The 20631-nt window shown below is 38.3% G+C and overlaps 2 protein-coding genes across 3 annotated transcripts in view; both read left to right on the forward strand.

The window, feature by feature from the left end:
- Positions 1-1314, forward strand: part of LOC144628988 (GRIP1-associated protein 1-like) — a 53505-nt gene extending 52191 nt beyond the window's left edge. The window contains 1 exon segment of the mRNA XM_078487126.1: positions 942-1314. Coding sequence (XP_078343252.1) covers positions 942-1082 — 141 coding nt within the window. The 3' untranslated portion in view covers positions 1083-1314.
- Positions 1315-3725: 2411 nt separating this feature from the next.
- Positions 3726-19319, forward strand: LOC144629025 (TBC1 domain family member 22B-like). 2 transcript variants are annotated; one of them, XM_078487180.1, is made up of 13 exons: positions 5785-6146; positions 6219-6299; positions 7977-8254; positions 9231-9416; positions 9988-10058; positions 11579-11707; positions 12131-12196; positions 12692-12806; positions 13273-13379; positions 14234-14309; positions 16039-16166; positions 17250-17345; positions 18739-19319. In XM_078487180.1, exons 1-13 carry the CDS (start codon positions 5800-5802, stop codon positions 18865-18867), a joined length of 1809 nt encoding a protein of 602 aa, XP_078343306.1. In that variant the 5' UTR covers positions 5785-5799; the 3' UTR covers positions 18868-19319. The 2 variants fall into 2 exon arrangements, with proteins under 2 accessions (XP_078343307.1, XP_078343306.1); XM_078487181.1 differs by lacking the exons at positions 5785-6146; positions 6219-6299 and adding an exon at positions 3726-3992.
- Positions 19320-20631: the final 1312 nt, after the last annotated feature.

Raw genomic sequence — 20631 nt, forward strand, 5'->3', positions numbered from 1 at the left:
AGTCAAATTAATTCTCGCAATATTGTGCCGCCACTGTGCAGGCGACCAAACTACACATTTCAGCTTCATTCAGTTTCACTTTCGCAAACTTTTTGTCAAAACAGAATACTGTGGGAATCAACACAGAGGTTTTTGACTCGTTAAATACAAATGTAAATAGCTAAGTGCTCTCCAGTCCGAAAAGTAAGTTTAATTAACTAAAGAACTCACAAGCCGAAATGGAGTTAAAAGTGTTTCGCAACTCGCTGATTGCTCTGTTCTACATTGTGCTTTTCTATTATTTCAGATGCTTTTTTTTTTTTTGAGATGAAATTTTCCTTGAGTACTGTTCATTAAAGTGAATTTATTTTGTTTGGCAGTAAGCTCTTATAGCAAACAGATCATTATTTACTCTTGCCGTAGCTTATGGCGATCGACTCAACATTGGATGCGCGCGTATATAAATACAAACACATTTGGCAAGAAAGTCTTTGTAGGTTTTTTAGGTGTTTTTTAATCAAACACATTAAAGTAGGAAAAAAATAAATAAGTTATTTACCGGCTTAGGGTCGGTCCGTATAGTGAAAAACTGTGACCTCGGCCTTGAAAATGCTGCCCTCGGCCTGCGGCCTCGGGCAGCATTTTCAAGACCTCGGTCACAGTTTTTCACTATACGGACCTCCCAGCCGGCAAATAACATATATGTATTTACCTGTTTTCAAACACGTAGAACTTTTTTAGTAAAGCTCCAAAAAAGTACTAAACCATCAAAATACCGGTAAATTATCGATCTTTGAAAAGTGAAAATTAGAACCGTATCTTTGAAGTACTTTTCTTGATATTTACATATTTCTCGGGTTTAACCGCGGTCGAGACAACGGCTCCCGTTAGCGGACGCTTTCGGGCCAATTTTCAAATCTCTAATAGTCCCGATAACCATGTTTCTTCCTTCTTCTTGACAGGACATGGACGCAATGTCAAAAGAACTACAGAAAATCAAACAACAGGAAGTTACTCCGCCGGATGTGAACGAAACAGCGGATTCCACGTTGGATTCCAGTTTATCGCAAACTACAGAGGAGCAAGAGCCTGGCTCTAGTTAGAAGTTGTGTTGCCGGTTGCAGTTCTCGGTAGAAATAAATAGATTCCAAATTACATTTTCAGTCACATATATCATGATATGAATTTATATGTACGTTGTAGATTTGATAAATATATTAGTTTTATTTCTTTAATAATATTTTAGAAATGGCGTCGGAATGTACGGAAATAAGATATTTACCATCATGGCTTCCCTATTTCTTTTAAAATCAAGCGAAATTAATTTTTCCTTGAGTTTAAGGCCATCCCCTTTTTTTCTCTGTTTAGCGTCGTCCGACCGACCCAGATTTTCGCGTTTTCAAAAAAAAAAAAAAATTATACAGAAGGTATAGAAGGCAATGACACATTATTTTAAATAATGTTTCATCCTTTTTACGCTGTTCTTGTTTGAGTTTAACCACGACGTCGATTTTTCCTTCCTCCATTGCCGCCATGTTGAGTTTGTAACCATGTCTTCTTGTTTCCAGGCTCCACGGACATTATGCTGAGGTACCGGGCATCCTAGTTCCAGACTCCTTATCCACTTTTTTTTTTGAATTTTTTTTTTTAATTCCGACCGACCGACCCAAAATCAGAAAACACATACGACGATAAACGAAAAAAAAAAAGGGGGATGGCCTAAAAGAAATAAAAGTAACCTTTGTGTGGGGACCAGGGTCGTGCGCCGTGCTAAGCAGTTTGAAACGTCATTTATCAATAATAATAAAAAGAAGAGCATCGTTGAAGGAAGGAAATAATTGTAAGGTATTTTACGGCCTGTCTATGAATAAGCTAGTATTTTTACAGAGTTAATTTTAGTGTCAGAATATAATCATTGCATTTCCCACTGACATCAGAATGGGTATACCGTAAGGGCTCTATTAACACCCTCCTCTCTTTCCTTAGGCCCTCTTTTTTTTAGCCCCCACAGGAATGTCCATTTTCGAAATAAATCCCCTCCCTCTTCCCTATATTATAGAACATGGCATTTTATGTATTAGAAAATAAGGTAACTTCAAACCTTAATTATACATCCACCACAAAGTCTACTAGTTATTGTTACTATTTTGTGAAAATGTGTTACGAAACAGCGCTAAAACAGTAAAAAGTACTTCATTTCCTTTATATGTATCCTAACTGAAATACGATTTACATTATCCCCTTCCCCCGTCAAATGTCTTGAAAGAAATAAAGAAATAAGCTCTCTGGAGTCTTTATAAAGCCTCTTTAAATTGGCTACCGAATGTTTATTCAAACTGTAAAGGGCGAATTTGTGTTAGCGGACACTTTGTGTGCCCTCTACCCGTATAAACGGGGTTTGAATGTATTTTATGAGAAATAGCGTCCATATAAATTTTCTGCAAATCTTGGCGTGTACTTTAATATATATATATTTTTAATTAAACTATTCTAGCCACGATTGAACTAACAGTGCCGTAGCAGTGAATGATAGCCGCCATGTTGGTTATTTACCTTATAATGTAAAATGGGCAGCTTGTTTTTTAGAGGGGCAAAAACGTAAGATCTGTAAATGTTTTTTTTCGTGTCTATGCTGTGCTTCAAATATATATTGTGTCAGAAAATATTTGAGTTTGAGATTATTATGGCTTGCAAAGTTACCAAGTAAGTATATGTAAAATAACCATTCTTATGATACTTGACCATTGGGACGAGCCGATTTTCTGCAAATTGTCTTCTTTCTAATCACCCCCCCCCCCCCCCCCCATCTCTCTCGCTCGTGACAGAAGGCGTGGTAAATTTGCATTATGATAAGAAAATCCACATGGCGGCTGTCGTGAATACGGCCTATTGCGATATTCAATTTTTTACTCATATTCAACTTGTATATAACTCGGACGTTGATTTGTTTTTATAACAGTTAAATTAATTTAGCCATCGTGGTTTAATGACATTGAAATAGCTGTATAAATGTACTTACAAACGTCCTAGAATTCTTAAATGCGTCATAAATGCTGAGATAAGTAATTTGTCTCAAATAAATTAAAGAATTAGTAAAATGTTAATCTCTGTGTTGTATCGTTTGATGGGAAATCCTGGGAATGAATAATAGTCTAGATCCTTCCTCCTCCCCCCGTTTCTCTGGTTTCTAACTTTTGTTGTCAGAAGCCTTAAAGCGTAGAAGCAAATGGGAAGGGAGGGATCGTTGTGTGCTATTCTTTCCAACATTGCAATTTCTTTCTTTCAGTCAGGTATATGCGACTGGTCTTGGCCTATTGAGGCCTGGTATTTCGCACGGCATAGGACTGAACTAAACGAGGCTATGATCTTTCTTAACCACGTCAAATTTTTCAGGTTATATTTGTACGCTGTAAAGGAAACGGCCTTTTGCATGAATTTAGCCGAATCTGAAGAAAATAATAGAATGAGTTTGACTAGTTGTGAAAAAAATTTGTGTCAACCCTCGCTTACGTGAGTTACGTAAGCGATGCCTTTGGCTATGTCATAAACAGGGGAGCGTTTTTTTTTTTTTAATTTTTGCGTCACACAAAAAATTACGTATTCCACCGAAAATTGTACAACGCGTTGGATGTTAAACAGCTTCTTACATGAATGCGTGACGAAATTTTCTCTATGTTGCGTGACTTTTTAAAAGTGACGTGCAAGAAACGGCAAGGAACAATCCAGACATTGTGTCACGCCAGCTTGATGCCGCTTGGTCTTCCGTTCTTCGGCATTCTATCCTATTTACAGTGAATATAAATCGTTCATATTGATGACAAGAAAGTTTTTTTGCCGGGTTTAACCAGCACATAAATGAACAGGGATTTCACGGGCTCTGCTGGTTTCACGAGTAACATTCCTGACGACAACAGCCGTTCAGTTTTGCTCGCCAAATTCCTGTGTCCTCTGTCGGCCATTGGTGGCGACTTCTCGACCGGCGATGAAGAAGTTTCCTTGCTCTCAGGCTTCCGGTAAGTTAAACCTTTTGCGAAAATTTCGTAGAATTTATTCTTGGTTAAATCCTATTTAGGCGTTTAGGATAAAACTTTGAAGTGAAGATAAGCAACCGCAAATTCTATGAATCTACTAAAATTCCTAACTAGCCCATGAGGACGTCTATAAATGCTGCTAAATCTCGAAGTGTAGTGGAATTTTAATACAAAGGGGCCAAAATGTGCCGTTGACTTTTTGTATATTTACTCTTGAAATTACAGAACGCCGATGTGTTTAAATTATTAAAGAAAATTTCGCCAAAATTATAAAGATATGACGGCGAACAAAAGCCATGTTTACAACTCCACGCGTTATAAAATAGTCATTACTTTTGCAATTAGAGCATGCCGAGGCATAAACTGATTATATAAGAAATGACATATCTTGACTTAAAAAAAGAGTTCTGAAAGCGAAGTGGGGAAAAGTACATTTCATTGCAACAGGGGTTTTTTAGGGAGTTTTTTGATAATTCGTGACGTTTATCTGGGGTCAATTTTGTCTTTCATTGTGTGGAGTCTTCAGACCTTTCATCAAGTATTCGTAATGTGTGATTTATCACCTTTGGTTTCATTTATCATTTATTATTTCATTCCGTGCATAAAATTAAGTATTGCAGCAAGCAGGGCAGCGTTTTTGTACCTTTTTTTCATATTTGAAATCACCAATAAAATGTTCCTCGTATAAATGGCTAAAATCGGTTTCTTTACTGCGCGCGACCATCTGGACCATCTGTGACGAGCACGCGAAATATGACGCGCGCTGCTTCAAGACAAAAGAAGGAGGTGTGGCCATTCTCGTCCCCATAGCCCTTTCGTTTCTCTTAGCCGGCTTGGCACGAGAAAAGTGCCAAGGCCCAGCCGGCTAAGAGCAACGAAAGGGCTATGGGGACGAGAATGGACTGTGGCCTCGGAACCATACTTTACAGAACTCCATTTCGAAGTACTGAATAGCAAGCATTGTGTGAAAAATTCTAGCAGTGAAGTTAGTAGAGATTGGTGTGGATAATAAAAAAGTTGAAATGGTGAATTATTTCTTAAGCTTTTTTAAAAAATTAAACTTCCTCGTCAATTGTTCACTTGGAACTTTCAAAAATACTGAAGACCTTTGGAAATAACCCTCCCCCCCCCCCCCCCTTCTGAAAATATAGCCCCAAACCCCGGCCCCCTACATCTACTCAGAAGTCCATGGATCTAGATTTAGATTTCGTTTGTAAACCACGATATGAGTTATTATGAATGTACAGTAATTCACCTACTTTCAGTGCAGACAGTTGTTAAGATTTTTTATTTTTTTATTTTTTTATTGTGTTTCACTGTATCATCATTTTTTTACATTGAAAATGAGCTCTTAAGTCCATTTTTGAGATCTTGCAGCTTTAACTACGATTAAAATTCAAACCTACTATAACATATTTTTATTTAATGTAAAAAGCTGGTGATTTTCTATAAAAACGTCAACAATAGTAGAACACAGCTGGACTGCAAATGGAGATGTTTGTTTTTAAGGGGGTTTTCCCTTCTCTTATATCCTAGGAAGGCAACCCCACTATTTGCTATCCTCATCAAAGTCAATCATTTTTTGATGTTGACCTCAAGTAAGAGATTATAAACCAAATTAAATAGTGCGTTGAAAAAAAAAAAAAACAATAATAAGAAGAAACAAGTAGGGAAAAAATAAGAAAATAAGAAAAATATGATAATTCTGACCGGAAGTAAAGACATTTGTAGTGAAGTTTCCGGTTTATGAGCCCGCAAAGCAAAATACCACTTGCCAGCGGATGTGCCCATGGCCACATCAAATGGAGGGTGGCTCTTGACTCTCAGTTCACATCGACCATATTGTGATTATTGGATCGAAGACAAAATACGAGGAAATTGGCGCTTTTTTCTTGGCCTTGGTATCTTTGAACAGCAATCGATTCTTCTTCAACTGATCAGAGATGGGTGGATAATCCAGATTTGTCGTAAAAAGATGAGTGAAGCAGCGAAAGAGCGCGTTATCGCGCTCGGAACACAATTCAACTCGATGGAGCACACTGGCGGTGCGGAGTTAGATCCTGCTTTTGTAACTTTCGAATCGGGGAGTCCGAAAAAATCGTTTTGGAAAAGAAACACAAGCAAATTACCCGGAAGGTAAAATCGTTTGTTGTCAGTCTTCGGTCAAATTTGAAGCCCTTTTGTTGATTTTGTGTACTTTTTGAACAGTATAAAACCCGCTCATGGCACCCAGGATTTATTGACGACGACTTCAACAAGTGTCTCTTCGACCGCTAGTCACACGGCAAGGTTAGTCGAAATCTGGAGTTTTAATTTACTCTAGAAGAAGTGTACGTGTGCGAGGTTTGGTTTATCGTATATCTTGTAGATACACTGAAATGGCCGGGAAAATAATTCCCCGTCAAGTTTCTAAAAAGTGTTTACATAAAAATTTGTTAAGAGAGGCTCGAAAAATTATATTCAAGGACTTGCTTTAAACCTTAATCTTTCATATCAAGTAAGAAATTGAACAGTTCAAAAGCATTTGAGTGAGTTCAAATGTTCTATATCAGCGTAGACAGCCGAACAGACAATTTCTTATGCTTTGGGATAGCTCTTTAAAGATGATAAACATTGATTTGAAAGGCACAAATTACGAGATTGTTAATTAAAACGTCTAGATTCGAGTAAAAACAGCTTGGAAACCATTGCAAGGAGTCAAAATTGTTACATTCATTTAAGAACCTTTTTGTACAACATTGGAATACATTACATTCTGCATGAAATGGAATTATCGACATTTAAGAAGAGATACTGAGTTAGAAATTTTGTTATTATATTATATATTGGACCATTGTTTAGGAAGCCATACTGTTATTGCAGTAATTTTAAATTATTGAAAAGGGATCCGCTAACAAAATCTTTATCACTGAGTGTACAAAAGTAAACTACTGAGTAAAATGATGGACTATTATTTACATTAATTACTCTAAATTTAGAAATGGAACAAAAAGCTATCTTTAACTACTTGTACAAAACATGTACTTTTAATTGAATAACAATGTTCATGTAAACAGTAAGTGGCTAATAGAGAAGAATTTTTTGGCACAAGTGCTAAAGAAGAATTCCTTATGTGGTAAACTGGGAACCACACTCGTGCCAAGTGTAAAGAGCGAGTAAATTTTAAAGCCTGGTTCTATTTGAACTCAGATCACTGCGGACAATTGCAGGTTCATGATTCAGGATTCTGGGATCATATGTGTAAAACACACTTTCTGTGATCGCGTGCAATTATGATCATAGGATTGCAGGAAATAGAACATATATTGCATTCTCTGCAATCATGCGATTGTCTGTGATGGTCCACTTTCATATAAAAATGTTTCTGCGATAGCTATGAGTGAAAGTTTTCCCATAACAGTTTATAGCCAATTCCATAATTCCATGCTTCATTAATTAAGCGGTGGTCTACAATTGTCTGCAATCATGTGGAAACTGATCACTCTGTCACAGTTACGATCATCTACAGTGTTCATGATTCTTTGATTGTCTTGGAAAACAGGCTCAAAGGTCCTCCTGTGCTTTAATTTCATCTCCTTTGCTGATCCTTAAAGACTTCAAATATTTTTTTAATTATTATTTTTTCACAAAGGAACTAAATTAATACACCACCATATTAGCATGGACTGATTCCACTTTTAGCAATGTATACCACTTGAAATAGAAAGAAGTTTTCTGTGAGATAAAGACTCAACAAAAAGAATCTTGGCATTGTTAAAAGTTTTCCTTAATCTCATTTTCAAAATCCTGACCTTCCGAATGTGGAAAATTATGATTTATTCCTTCTCTTTTGTTCTTTTTTCCCTATTTTTAAGTGACTACATTTGTTAGGATCTACATGTACTTGGGTTGCGGATGTAAACAGCAATTATCATTATAGTATAAATTTTCTACTCTCTAACGTTTTTTGTTGACATATGTTTTCAGTGTTCACGGAAAGGCCAAACCAAAACCACTGAGTTTCCAAGAATTTAATAGCAAAACAAGTGATGCATGGGGTGAAGATGATGATGACGTCATACGGGTGGATCCAGAAGAAAAGAAAAATTCTAAAACCGAATCTCGTGTTCGCACAATCAGTGGGGGTGATGTCAGGGGTAGTATACCATCTAGTGTGAAGTCAACAGAACCAAAGAAGCTTCCAGAACAGTTGGTCAAAAAAGAAGAACACAAAACATCAAGACCATCTCCATTGAGCCTACTGAGTAAGTACTAGCTAAGGGTGAATAGCTACTGGTGTGAAGCGACTATTCGCTTTTTTTCAATCCATAATACCCTTTGTTTACCCCCAAAAATGTTTGCATAAGCATTGTTTTCAATTTCTCTGAGGACGATTGTACCTCATTGTAAATCCCAAGAGAAATTGAAAACAATGCTTATGCAAAAATTTGTGGGAAAAACAATATGGGAAAGGTGAAAACAGCGAATGAAAGAGTACATGTTCACATCTCCCCCTGATCAGTGGGGTGTTAACAGGGTGCTAGCTTATTACATGACTGTTGCCCCCCACCCACCCCCCACATTTGGCCTTCCTTTGTTTTGAAAAATCTCCAGATTTCCATCTTGTCCAGGTAAGCAGGTCTATCGGGCATCATTTTTTGTCATGTCGTGCCAACAGTAATTTTCCTGTACCCATTTATAAGTAGTGGGAGGTGTGGTGTCCCCAATGATTGGTAAGTGCAGTGGACTTTGGATTGAGCAACCCACAATCCCAGACAAAACCAGTTGAGACAAACACATTTCACAGATTTTTTTGCCAATGTCTTGACTGGCACGCTTGTTAAAAACATGTTATCCCCCTTTCCCCCAACTCAATGTTTTTTTAGGGGTTTGCAATTCACCAGGCTTTGTTTCCAGTAAATGACAACATTGGAATAGGGGAGGGCGATTGACAAAAAAGTGCTGTAGTCCCGGCAAAATTGGTGAAAATAAGCATAGTTTCTCAACCGTTTTGCCCGAGATTGCAGGTTCAAGCCCTGTCTTAAGCACTGTATTGTCTTTTGGGCAAGACACTTGATTCTCATAGTGCCTCTCTCTGTATAAATGATACCAGGACAAGGTGAATTTTATACAAGGGATAACCCTGGGATGGACTAGCATCCCAGCCAGGGAGGGGAGTAGAAATATTGTTGGTATCTCAAGTGCTTAACAAGATTTTGTTTTGTTTTTTCGTTGCTGCAGCTCGACACAAGCATCAGTCTTCATCCTCCAAGTCTTCTGCCCACTCCCCACCCCCACCCCCTGTGAATTTACAGTCTCCTAAGCCCCCCTCCCCTATCAGAGCAGTCAAACTCGAATTCCAGGATCAAGAAATACACAAGCTTGAAAAATTTGGCAAGCTGTTGGCAGGTCCTAACACTGACCTAGGTAAACATTATTTTTTAGTATGTACTGTAAAGTCAACTTCTCTCTTTAAAATAGTTACCGTATTAAGGAAGGGTAATAAGAGGGTAAAGATCAACTTGCAATAAAAAAATTTGATGGAGAAAAAAAAATGAATAATTCATTTTAGTAAGTTAAAACTGGATTTTCCTCCCCTATTTGTATTTTAATTAATGTTGAGTCAATAGGGCTTTATGCTGTACATGTACCCCGGTATGTATGTAGTTTCAAAAGACTGGATTTTCTAAATAATGGTTTATAAAATAAAAGTTAAGAAAATGTCTGTTTGATCAAGAAGCAACAAGTTGTTGTGTCAGTTAAAATATGTTTTTATACCATCCACCATTTACATTTTTGAATGGTATGTACAGTGTCCTTGAATGAAATTAATAATAATAATTCAAAGCAGTTACATGGAAAAAAATGGGCTGTCAGCATGCCACAAAACTCTGTATCAAACCTTACTGAAAACTCAGTGTAGTGACAGTCACTAACTTGACTTAATCTGAATGATGTCATGAAAAACTATTTAACCATATCTCCTTTATTTTTCCAGAGGCTGTAAGGAAGCTTAGTTGGTCAGGCATTCCCGTCACAGTACGGCCAACAACATGGCAGTTACTATGTGTAAGTTTGTTAACTTTTAACGATCCCTCACTTGTAAGTGTTTTGTGAATGTGTGTGTGTTAAATGTACTAAATTATATCCTGAGAAAGCTAATATTCTCTCTCACATATGCAATGTTGGCAGGGATCCATATTCGCAGTCGTCCGGTCGTCCGAGACGACTAAAACATCGTATGGACGACCAAAAGATTACATAAACTCGTCCGCTGGACGACTTAAGTTTGACTTAATGGAAAAAAAAAACAATTATTAAGTTTTCTTATGAGTTACTTGCGTTCTGACCACTTGTCATCCATTCATAACTTTTCGAAAACAGAACATAATTTGCAACTTTCTGTCGTGATAAAATCATAATTTTGGCCGCCATCTTGGCTGATGCGGTATTTTCCATCGATGAAATCATTGCAGGCTCAATTTTCAAGCTCTCAACCGCTGATATTTTGTACTGCAGCTGCATCCGCGAAAACACGAGGCGATCGCATCAGCTGATGTTTTGATAAAAATTTGCCATTATCTTGGTCTGGCGCCGCCAGCAAAGAAAAAAAAGCAATGTTAACACTTCAGAAAAACAAACCAAATATGAATAAGAAGAGAAAAAGCGTTCTTTTCTTCCGTGGTTGCAGTCGAAAAGGCCCTGGCTTTCATTTGTGCCCGCATCATACGCTTCCGCAACATCACAAGCCGCTTGGGGACGTGATGTTTTGTGACATTTGTAAACCGGCAGCCAAGGTAGACAAGTAAAAAGTCTCATTAACAAATACGTGTGAATCAAAATTTATTTATGTTGTCTTGAATCTTGATTTTATGTATACACAGTGTTACATGCATGTGATAATAACAACGCCATTCTTCACTTTTGAACGGGCAAGTAAAATTTTGCCAGGGCAAGTATGTCATCTTGCATACTTGCCCGGCTGACGACTTGGAGAAAAAACGAATATGGAAAGAGAAACTGGACTAAAAATATGTTATCTGGATGTCCAGGGCAAGTACTTAGTCTTTTTGGCTGGGCAAGTACACACACTTTTCATGCTTACTTGCACAATGGGCAAGGACCAGACAATTCATCTGTCAAGTAAATCATACTAAAAAATACAACACATATACTAAGAAAAGTTTGGAACTAACCCCATGCAAGCAAGCTGTGAAATCTGCTTGACTGTCCAAAGGGCAAGCTGGAATTCAAGTTTTTGTCAATCCCTGAGTGAAAGTTGATTAGTTGCTTGGGGATAGTAAACAGCGTTTAATTGATTGACTGATTGATTTCAAGATTGATTGATTGATTGACATGTAAAGCCTTAATTTAATGAATTCAAGCCACACCCTCAAAGCAATATTTTTATACCTTGTAGGAGTAGGAGTTAATTCTTTAATTTGTCGTAATGTCATTTTAAAATGGGAGTCTGTCTATGCACTCTTTAACCCCCCCCCCCCCACTCCAGGATTAGTTTACTATGTTAATGTACATGTTGTTAAACAAAAGGGCTTGTTTAACATTGTACATGTATTTTGAACGTGTAGGGCTATCTGCCAGCAAATATTGACAGAAGACAGGCAACACTGGATCGAAAACGAGAGGAGTACCACAACTTTGTCAAACAGTATTACCCCACAAGATATGAGGACACATATCATGATACATTCAGACAGGTAACAACTGAAAATTATATTCCATCTATGATCAGCAGGGGAGCCCCCCCCCCCCCCCACCCCTTGTCCTTCCTTCCCTTCCGAGTTTCAAGTATTGCAAATAATGAAAATTGAAAACAGCAACAAAATAGCAGAGAATTAAAATGAGAACTGCAAGGTTCTTCAAGAAAAATTGTTTCATTCTTAAAATATTTTATGTGACATACACATGCGTTCTGAACGGCTGTATGATTTATGATCTTTCTGATTGACTGATTTCAGACACGATGGAACCCCTCCCCCTCTTCTCTTTCAAAGAGGTTGGGGACACCCCTGCTTTCCAGGGTTAAAGTATACTGCGCTTTTTATCTCTTTTCTGGTGTAAATTTATTTCTGTTAGTTTATGGTATTGTTTTACTTGTGTTCTAAACTTATTATCAACAGATTCACATTGATATCCCAAGAACAAACCCTCTTATTCCTCTCTTTCAACAACCTTTGGTACAAGAGGTAGGTTCTATTCAAATTAACTGAAGGACATTCCCTAAAAGCTGTAGAACGATTTTTTACTTTCCCTGAATGTTTCCTACCAAGCACTGTTTCGGAAAATACAGTGAAAAAATACTAGGTCACCAAGCTCGCGAAAGAAATATGATGGGCCATTTTTACCCATTTATGCTTGTACTGGTACTAATCATGGTACTAAAAAATTGATAGGTAGAATTACATTTACCTATTACTCCTTGGATGCGAAAATGTTTAAAACGCTCATAAGAATGCACAGAAAAGCTCTTAAAACTTCAAACCCTGCATGAACAATGTTGGTAGTTCAGGTTCCGGACGAATTTTGTAGAAACGTGGCTGTTGTTGTGCCCTATTGGCTATGTTTAGGTTCGCAAGGTATTGTGTTAAAATGTACAGCCATCATCTTTTTTCGTACGGTGGATTGTGGTGTTTTTTTTTTTTGTGTGAATTGTATGAAAATACATTGCTCCTGTTCTGTAGATATTTGAAAGAATCCTGTACATCTGGGCCATTCGCCACCCGGCCAGTGGCTATGTCCAAGGAATCAATGATCTTGTTACACCGTTCTTTGTGGTGTTTCTATCTGCGTATGTAGGTAAGTTTGTGTCTTGGTCTGTAGGGAATCCACTTACCACTTCTGCAACACCATTTAGAGTTCTCTTCACATGTACTCCTTTCCATATGCTTGAAGGACTTTGGAGATACATGTACGACCCCAAAATTGCATGCCGTACAGAGATCCACATCATTTTATTCTGTTTTTTACCGAATGGTAATGAGGGGGTTATGTTATGACCTCAAAAGCCGCACTTGCTCGATCACTCACTCACTTCATTCTAATATCAAACCGCAATTAATTTACGCATTAAACGGTAAACGGGCTAACAAAAAGGTCCTTAAAAACGCAATTAAGCCATATTTCAATCAGAAATGAATTATTCTCCAACCTTGTTGCCAGAGTCCCCCTAACTGAAACATTGATAATTTCATAAGCTGTACCCTTTTAGGAAGACATTGTTAGTAGCTAGTGTGTTGACATTTTTTTGTTTAATTCATTCTAGACGGCGATTTGGAAAACCATGACGTCAGTCAACTATCTCAGGAAACTTTAGACACAATAGAAGCCGATACCTTTTGGTGTATGAGCAAATTATTAGATGGTATACAGGTACATGAAACATCGACTGTAGCAAACTTTCTTTACAATAGGATATTATTTTTGGGGGGGGGGGGGGGTATTTGGATATTACTAACAACTGGTTACAAACAGCAAATCTTATAGTCTGAATCATTTTACCAGTTAAGACCCGTAATGATTCGATCTAGCAGCCAGGGCGCTTATTTACTTTTTGCACATCAAGGGTGGGTGCATATTTGGGACAGGGCGCTTATTTTATTTTTTGAGCAACAACCAAATGTTCAAAACAGAACTTTAATAAAAATTAACTGAAATGACTAAAATTAACATAAACTGCAACAGTAACAAATTGCCGGTTAAAAGTTTATGTTGAAAGTTAAAAGAATTGTTCATTTTAGCAGTAAATATATACATGTACGGTACGGTGAATGTTCATGAGTTTATCTACGGTATAGGGCCGCTTATTAGAATGGGGCGCTTATTGACAAAAACACATTCGAAGGGGGGCGCTTATTGGAAGGAGGGCGCTAAATCGAATCATTACGGTAAAAGTAAAGCCCAAGCGCTGATCTTTGCCACTTACATTTACAGCTGTACGTAACGAACATCGGCAGTGCCCCGCTCCCCTGCCCTCCCCCTCCCTGTCCCCTCCCTGACCCTAAAGAAAAATAAAGTTTAGTCAGGTAGGTCGTCGATTCAAGCCCTATCTTTTTTGCTCTGTTCCCCGATTTTGGATGCAAGTCTGGATCGTCCACTGGTTAAGTATAAGGAACAAAATTTAAAGTTCTAACCAATGCTTTCAAATAAAAAAAAGATAGATATTCAGAGTTGCTTTGTGCACAAAAATAATCGAAGATTAACCACTATGATTTCATTTCCTACAGGATAATTACACATTTGCACAGCCAGGAATTCAAATGAAAGTCAATGCGCTAAGAGAACTTATTCAGAGAATTGATGGTGAGTGAGGATATGAATAAATCAATACTATTCTTTGTAATAAATGTTATTCTTTCATTATTTCTTCATCTCTTTATTGGCCTTTTGTTGTCTGGAGGCCCCATTCACAAGTATTTGTTTTCTCGTTTAAAGGCTACTTTTTTCCGTTTTCGCTGTCGTGAGCGAGATGCCAACCTATAAAGAGGCCCGGGGGACCGCCTTATATTCTACTTTATATTGCAACCACGTGACAAGGCGGCCATGCTGGTGAGCAAAACAATGAAAAATATTTTCGCGGTATTTGCATGATAAAAGAGTTTAGTTCCTAGCGAAGGGAAACGCTTCGTTCTTGTCCACCAGCATGGCCGCCGTGACGTCAACTGCAAACCAGCAATACGCTAGACGGGTATATGACGCTGGATGAGGTTCCAATTTTGGCCGTTTAGTTTTAGATGGGGTCGATAAAGAGGGAAAAATTACGTCAAATTTATATCGTACTGCTTATCTAAATTGGGTCGTTTTGAAACGTGCGAAAACAAAATAGCGGATGCTGTTAGTATAGTAGAGAAAATTTTAAAATAAAAACATCCTCTTCACGGTATTTTTCTCTAAGATGGGGTAGCAAATTGAGCTTTTCTTGGTCTAAGAGAGTAATGTCCAGGATTGAACGTGCAGTGACGAAAATTACAAAAAACCGTTTCGTTTACTAAACAGCAAGAAAATGTCAAGAGAACAAAAAAACGCAACTTTTGCTTCTGGACCGAAAAATCGTTGCTTTTTTTTTGTAAGTGCGTTCAATCCTAAGACGGGGTAGGGATTTCCAGACCCGAGTATACCCTTGTTCTTCTCAGGGTCCGACAAGTGGGCAACCATATACAACTGATTTAAAATATCGTGATATACAATTTAAAATTTCTAAAACTAGGGATAAAAAAATAAAAACTGTGAAATGATGAATGTCCTTAAGACTCGACGCGTAAAAATCAATTGGGCTAGTTTTAAAACAATCTAGACTCTCGCTTTTCTTTAAGAAAATAGGAAGAGTGTTCTAAAGTCTAGCTGATCTCACGCTAAATGATCGCCCTCCTTTGGTTTCTCGTTTAAAACGGGGGCAGGCCAAGTTGACAGAGCTATATCAACTATTTCTTTCATTAGTAAGTAAGTAAGTAAGTAAAGTCTTTATTTAACGAGGGTAGCACTAAAATAGCATAAAAACACTAACAAACCAGTGGCCCTCAATAATTATTTACAATAAAATATAAAAATACACAGAACAATACGAATATTAAAACTATGGATAAACTATGAAATATTACGAATAAAAATACAAGAAATAGAGGATATTACATGGTTGCGCGGAGATATGAAATTTATCTTCGAGTGTTCAAATCGATATCTCACGAGTGAGCGAAGCGAACGAGTGGGATATCGATTTGAACACCGAAGATTGCCGAAGATTGCCGAGGAAGATCCGAAGATGTTTCGACTTAATATCGATTTACTTTGGCTCATTCAGCATTAAAACAGGGCAAACTTTTCAGAAAATGTTTCGAAATCGATATCTTCACATGTGAAAATAACATGTTATTTTCACGTGTGAAGATATGATTTTTTCGCGCGAAAGATTTCCTGGTATTTCACTGATGTTTATATAATAAATACGAGTTTTTTCCTCTGTATAAACTTGATTTTACACGTGTCTTTCACAAAACCAATTCATTGCTTTTTTTTTCTTTTTTTTCCTTGCCAGAACCTTTAAACAACCACTTGGCGAAAAACCATGTTGAATACTTACAGTTTGCTTTCCGATGGATGAACAATCTTCTAATGCGTGAAATGCCCCTCAGATGTACAATACGACTCTGGGATACGTACCTGGTTTGTAGTACTATAGTAACATGCAAATTCTCCCAACTGGTTTCTATACATTTATTGTAGAACTGGATAGGAGATTTTGTGATTATTTTAAGTTTTTGATTCAGCTCTATATTCTCATTACCTGCATGCCTAGCATCCTTCGCAACCGTTGTGTGGATCGTCACACAATGCTTCTGCTGGGAAGTAGCGTTGCGTGACATCTTATTAATAACGGCTGTTAGGAGACTGTTTGGACTTTAAAAAAGATTGGGAAAATTAAATATATATAAAAAAATACAAAATTAAAGGGAAAAAGGCAAGGGTATTTGCCAAAGGGGAGAGCGCGAACGGGACGGTAGTACCCATGCGAGGCGCTTCCCTAATATTTTGTGGAGAAAATGCTAAAGTGTAACCATTCAAAAGAAAGTAAGTAAAGTAAGTCAGTAAGTAAAGTAAAAACTTCATTACTGTGTCTATGCATTTAGCCCTTGTGGGCTAATTGGGGACACCAATTAAAAATACCTAAAAACTTTTAATACTTAAAAGATACTTAGCCTAAAAACTTAGTCAAAAAGTCCTTTTACTTTGTGCCATCTGCTCTGATTTCTAAGTAATGTTTCAAAAGCATTTGACTTAAATCAAGTCAAAGAATTTAGGCAGAGCTACTCAGCTGCTCTCGAGCTCTTATTAAGCCGTTTACTACTTGTTCATTTTGATTAGAGCAGTTTTCAATTGAGTATTGTAAAACCAAAACAAAAGTAATCACTCTGGCCAATCACAAATGACACAGACAATCCAGGGAACCAATCAAAACTGGAAGCAAATACATGTAGCTGACACGAAGCGCGGGAAAACGTGCGCGAGCGAGTCACGATTGGTTTTGGTTTTAGTTCTGATTGGCTGAGAAAGTGGCGCGAGACTTTTTAGCCAATCAGTAAGCGTAGTAATGCAAAACCAAAGCAAACGCAATTAACTTTCGACACTCAAGTGAAAACCGCTCTATTAGGACTAGAAATGTTGTTATTCGTAGTTAGAAGTTTACCTTCTTAAGTTCCAGTCTTCTCCTATGTCGTAATTGACTGTTTTTTGTGCTTTTCTAACCAGGCTGTAGAAAATGGATTTGCGTCTTTCCATCTGTACGTTTGTGCAGCGTTCTTGAAACAGTTTTCAAAGGATATAGTGGAAGAGACGGATTTTCAGGTGAGTTTCATGTTTGGTAACTGTAACAGATTTTATAAAGCGTCCACCATTGTCCGCCTTTGTCAGAAGACGTGAACTTCGCCAGCAGCTCTTGTAAGCTTGTAATTCTACAGGACTGCTTGTGTGGCAGTTGCTATTGTTTTCGGGGGTTAGGGGCATTGATTCTGTTGTCTGTTCTATTGTTCTGTCGAAGGGTAGCGAGCCATTCATGTTAGACCTTGCGAGAACTGATACCTGACTCAACTTCGCAGTCAAGGACGTGCCAGCCAGAGCCCAGGGGGTTACTCCGACTTGTAAATGACGGGGATGATCGAATGAAGGCAAAACTCAGGACCCCAAAAAATCCCTAACTCTTCCGACATTACCCAAAAAAATCCCTGGACCAAAAATAACCCCTAAAAAAAATCCCTTGTCAAATTGCCCCTAAATTGCTAGGAAGGGCAATAACGCTCGTGTTTGTTTATTCATCATACCATAAATACGCCAAGGCCGCGCGTGTCAAATCACTTTAGTTTGTTTTTAATACCCAAAAAGATCCCCTATTTAAATCAAGTCACCCCAAAAAATACTTGCCAAATCTTCTTACCCAAAAAAATCCCAGGATCGAAAATTTCAAACCCCAAAAAATCCTTCGATCATCCCCGTCATTTACAAGCCGGAGTACCCCCCCCCCCCTGGGAGCCAGAGTTTTCTAATAGCAAATACAGGTGAACAAGGGGCATAACTCTCGGAATTATTTCTCACTGAAGAGACAGTAGTCTCTTATCGTCTAAGGAAATTATTTTTGCCCGCAGTTTCGCGTTTCTTTCGCCCCCACTAACTGCCCCTGGGTCTCCGAGGATGGGCCTATCAGCGAATAGACAAGGATGCGAAAACCAATTAGAATCTCGGATTTGCAGTAGACTTCCCCAGAGCCCCCTTTTCTTTTGGTCAGCACTAGGAACACGGACTCAGGCCAGTCGGCGATTTTCGGACTTGCAGTCGTTGTGCGCAAAGTAAAAGTTTATTCCGCTCAAAGCTGATTGTCTGGCAATCAATGATGAGCACTGCCCATGATTAAAAAAAAAATCGTATTTGACCAGTGACTGTGTTTTTGGTACTGACCCAATAAAAGCGGGCTGTGTGGACGAGATTGGTATATCAGGCGTCTGTGTACGTTTTTAGCGCGATTAAAAGAGCACTTGAACCAAAAACAACCTTGTCACGTTTTTGTTCGCGCGGGATTGGCGGGGATTTATTGGTTCGAGCTTGTGCAAGCATTTTTTTCAACCAATCACTGTCTCACTTAACTATTGAAAATCATTTGAGAACTGCTCAGTCACTCACAAACGTCTTGGTTATTCTGAGAAACTGCGGAACCCAGCTTAAACTGCAACAACTTTCCTTTCAACAGGGACTGATGCTGTTACTACAGAATCTTCCCACGACCAACTGGGACGACCAGCAGATTAGTCTGATGTTAGCCGAAGCCTACAGACTCGAGTACATGTTCGCGGACGCTCCAAAACATCTACAGCACTGAACTGTCTTGAATGAATCAATCAATTTTTCCACGGTGTAAATACAGGGTACATATTCAGTTTAGCGCGTAGGGAATTCCATCTTTCTACTCCCTGGCGTCCGGAAAATCGTTCTTCTGCTGTGTTGGACAAGTGGAAAACTTAGAGAACACAAGGGCTTCCCCCTTGAGAGACTATGCAGACATGGGTTTCGCGGTGCAACCGTCTTCTTCCGAGCCCGTGCGCTGTTTTTCCAGCGGTACTCGGATAACCAGGTCACGTGCCATTTGGTTGTGACGTCACGTGCTGCCTGTTTATCGACAAAAGTGTACGGTATTCCAACTGTAGCAAGCTTGTTTCAGGCGCTCGGCTTGTGGTTAAACGGGCGAGATAAGCACGTGAACGAGAGACGGGAAAAGAAGAGAGGACCTTTCTCCTCCATTGCTTATTTACGTTTCTCGTTGGCACCATTTATTTTGGGATCAATTTAGGTTTCTGGGAAACTGCTCACCTACCCCTCCCCAAACCTAACATTAACCCTTACTTATCGCTTTGGACAAAATGTTAGGTTTGGGGAGGGGTAGGTGAGCAGTTTCCCAGAAACCTAAATTGATCCTTATTTTGTGTCTTCCATAATCAGAAAGCCTGAAAAAAGATTCAAAAGAAACCGTAAGGTACTGTAAAGTTTTGCATCGTTTTTCCTGTGGAAAAAATGAAGAGAGAGAGAGAATTTGTCACAAAAAGACTAGTGATGTTTTCGCGACCAGCACTAGAAAAAGAGGAAAAAGATGTCGTTTGTGATTGGTTAGAAGTCAGCTCCTTATAAGGAAATGAGACTACTTGGGATCACGTGACGGCAAAAGTGTTTTCAAATGAAACTGGATCCCATCAAAATGAGTATGTGCATTTACTTATCTGCAATGAGGCTGTTATATTTTTATAAATGTAAGCTCGTTATCTTTCAATGAATAGTATCTTCCGCGTTCTTACAGTGTACTGTAGCCTAGTCTCCCTTCAGACTAAAAGCAAGTTGAATATTTTTATTTAAGTAGCAGTACATGAGATGTCTTAGTTGTTAGATTGAACTGTCGCAAATGGAAATGTTCAGCAACAATAAACAGATGTATAAAAATAAAAATTAGAACCTTCTGGGATTTGAAAAATGTGGTAAATTCTGTTGCAGCGAGAATGATTATTTCTTCTCGCGATGGTTTAATGTAGTGGAAACAAAATTTAAACTCAGTTCTTTAAGAAAGTACTGGTACTGCTCGAACGGCTTTCATTTTCAGACTTAAAAATTTGAACCACTTTGTACAGCGTACGAAATAGTACCACGTGAAAGTACTACTCGATAGCTTTTATTTAAATGGTCACACACGAGGGTTTTCATCCTCAGACTTAAAAGATAGAACCACCTGGCACAGCATAATAAACAGTACCACGTGAAAGTACTGCTCAATAGCTTTTATTTAAATGGTCACACACTGGGGTTTCATCCTCAGACTTGAAAGTAAGAACCACCTTGTACAGCATAATTACAGAACCACATGAAAGTACTGCTCAATAGCTTTCATTTGAATGGTCACATACAATCTTGTATAGCATCAAAACCTGGGGAGATTCCCATGTTATAGGGGCGAGGATGATTGTCAGAAAATTTGAATTAAACCCCCAAATGGAGACAATTTGGGGCGTGGCTTAAACAGTTTTAAAGCAGACAGACAAGAGCTATTGTTCGTGACTTCAATGACGAGGAAGACGTCATCGAATGGCTTTATCTTGGAAGA

The sequence above is a fragment of the Oculina patagonica genome, chromosome 10, assembly GCF_052425735.1.
Source record: "Oculina patagonica isolate OP01 chromosome 10, crgOcupat, whole genome shotgun sequence".
Taxonomy (NCBI): Eukaryota; Metazoa; Cnidaria; class Anthozoa; order Scleractinia; family Oculinidae; genus Oculina; species Oculina patagonica.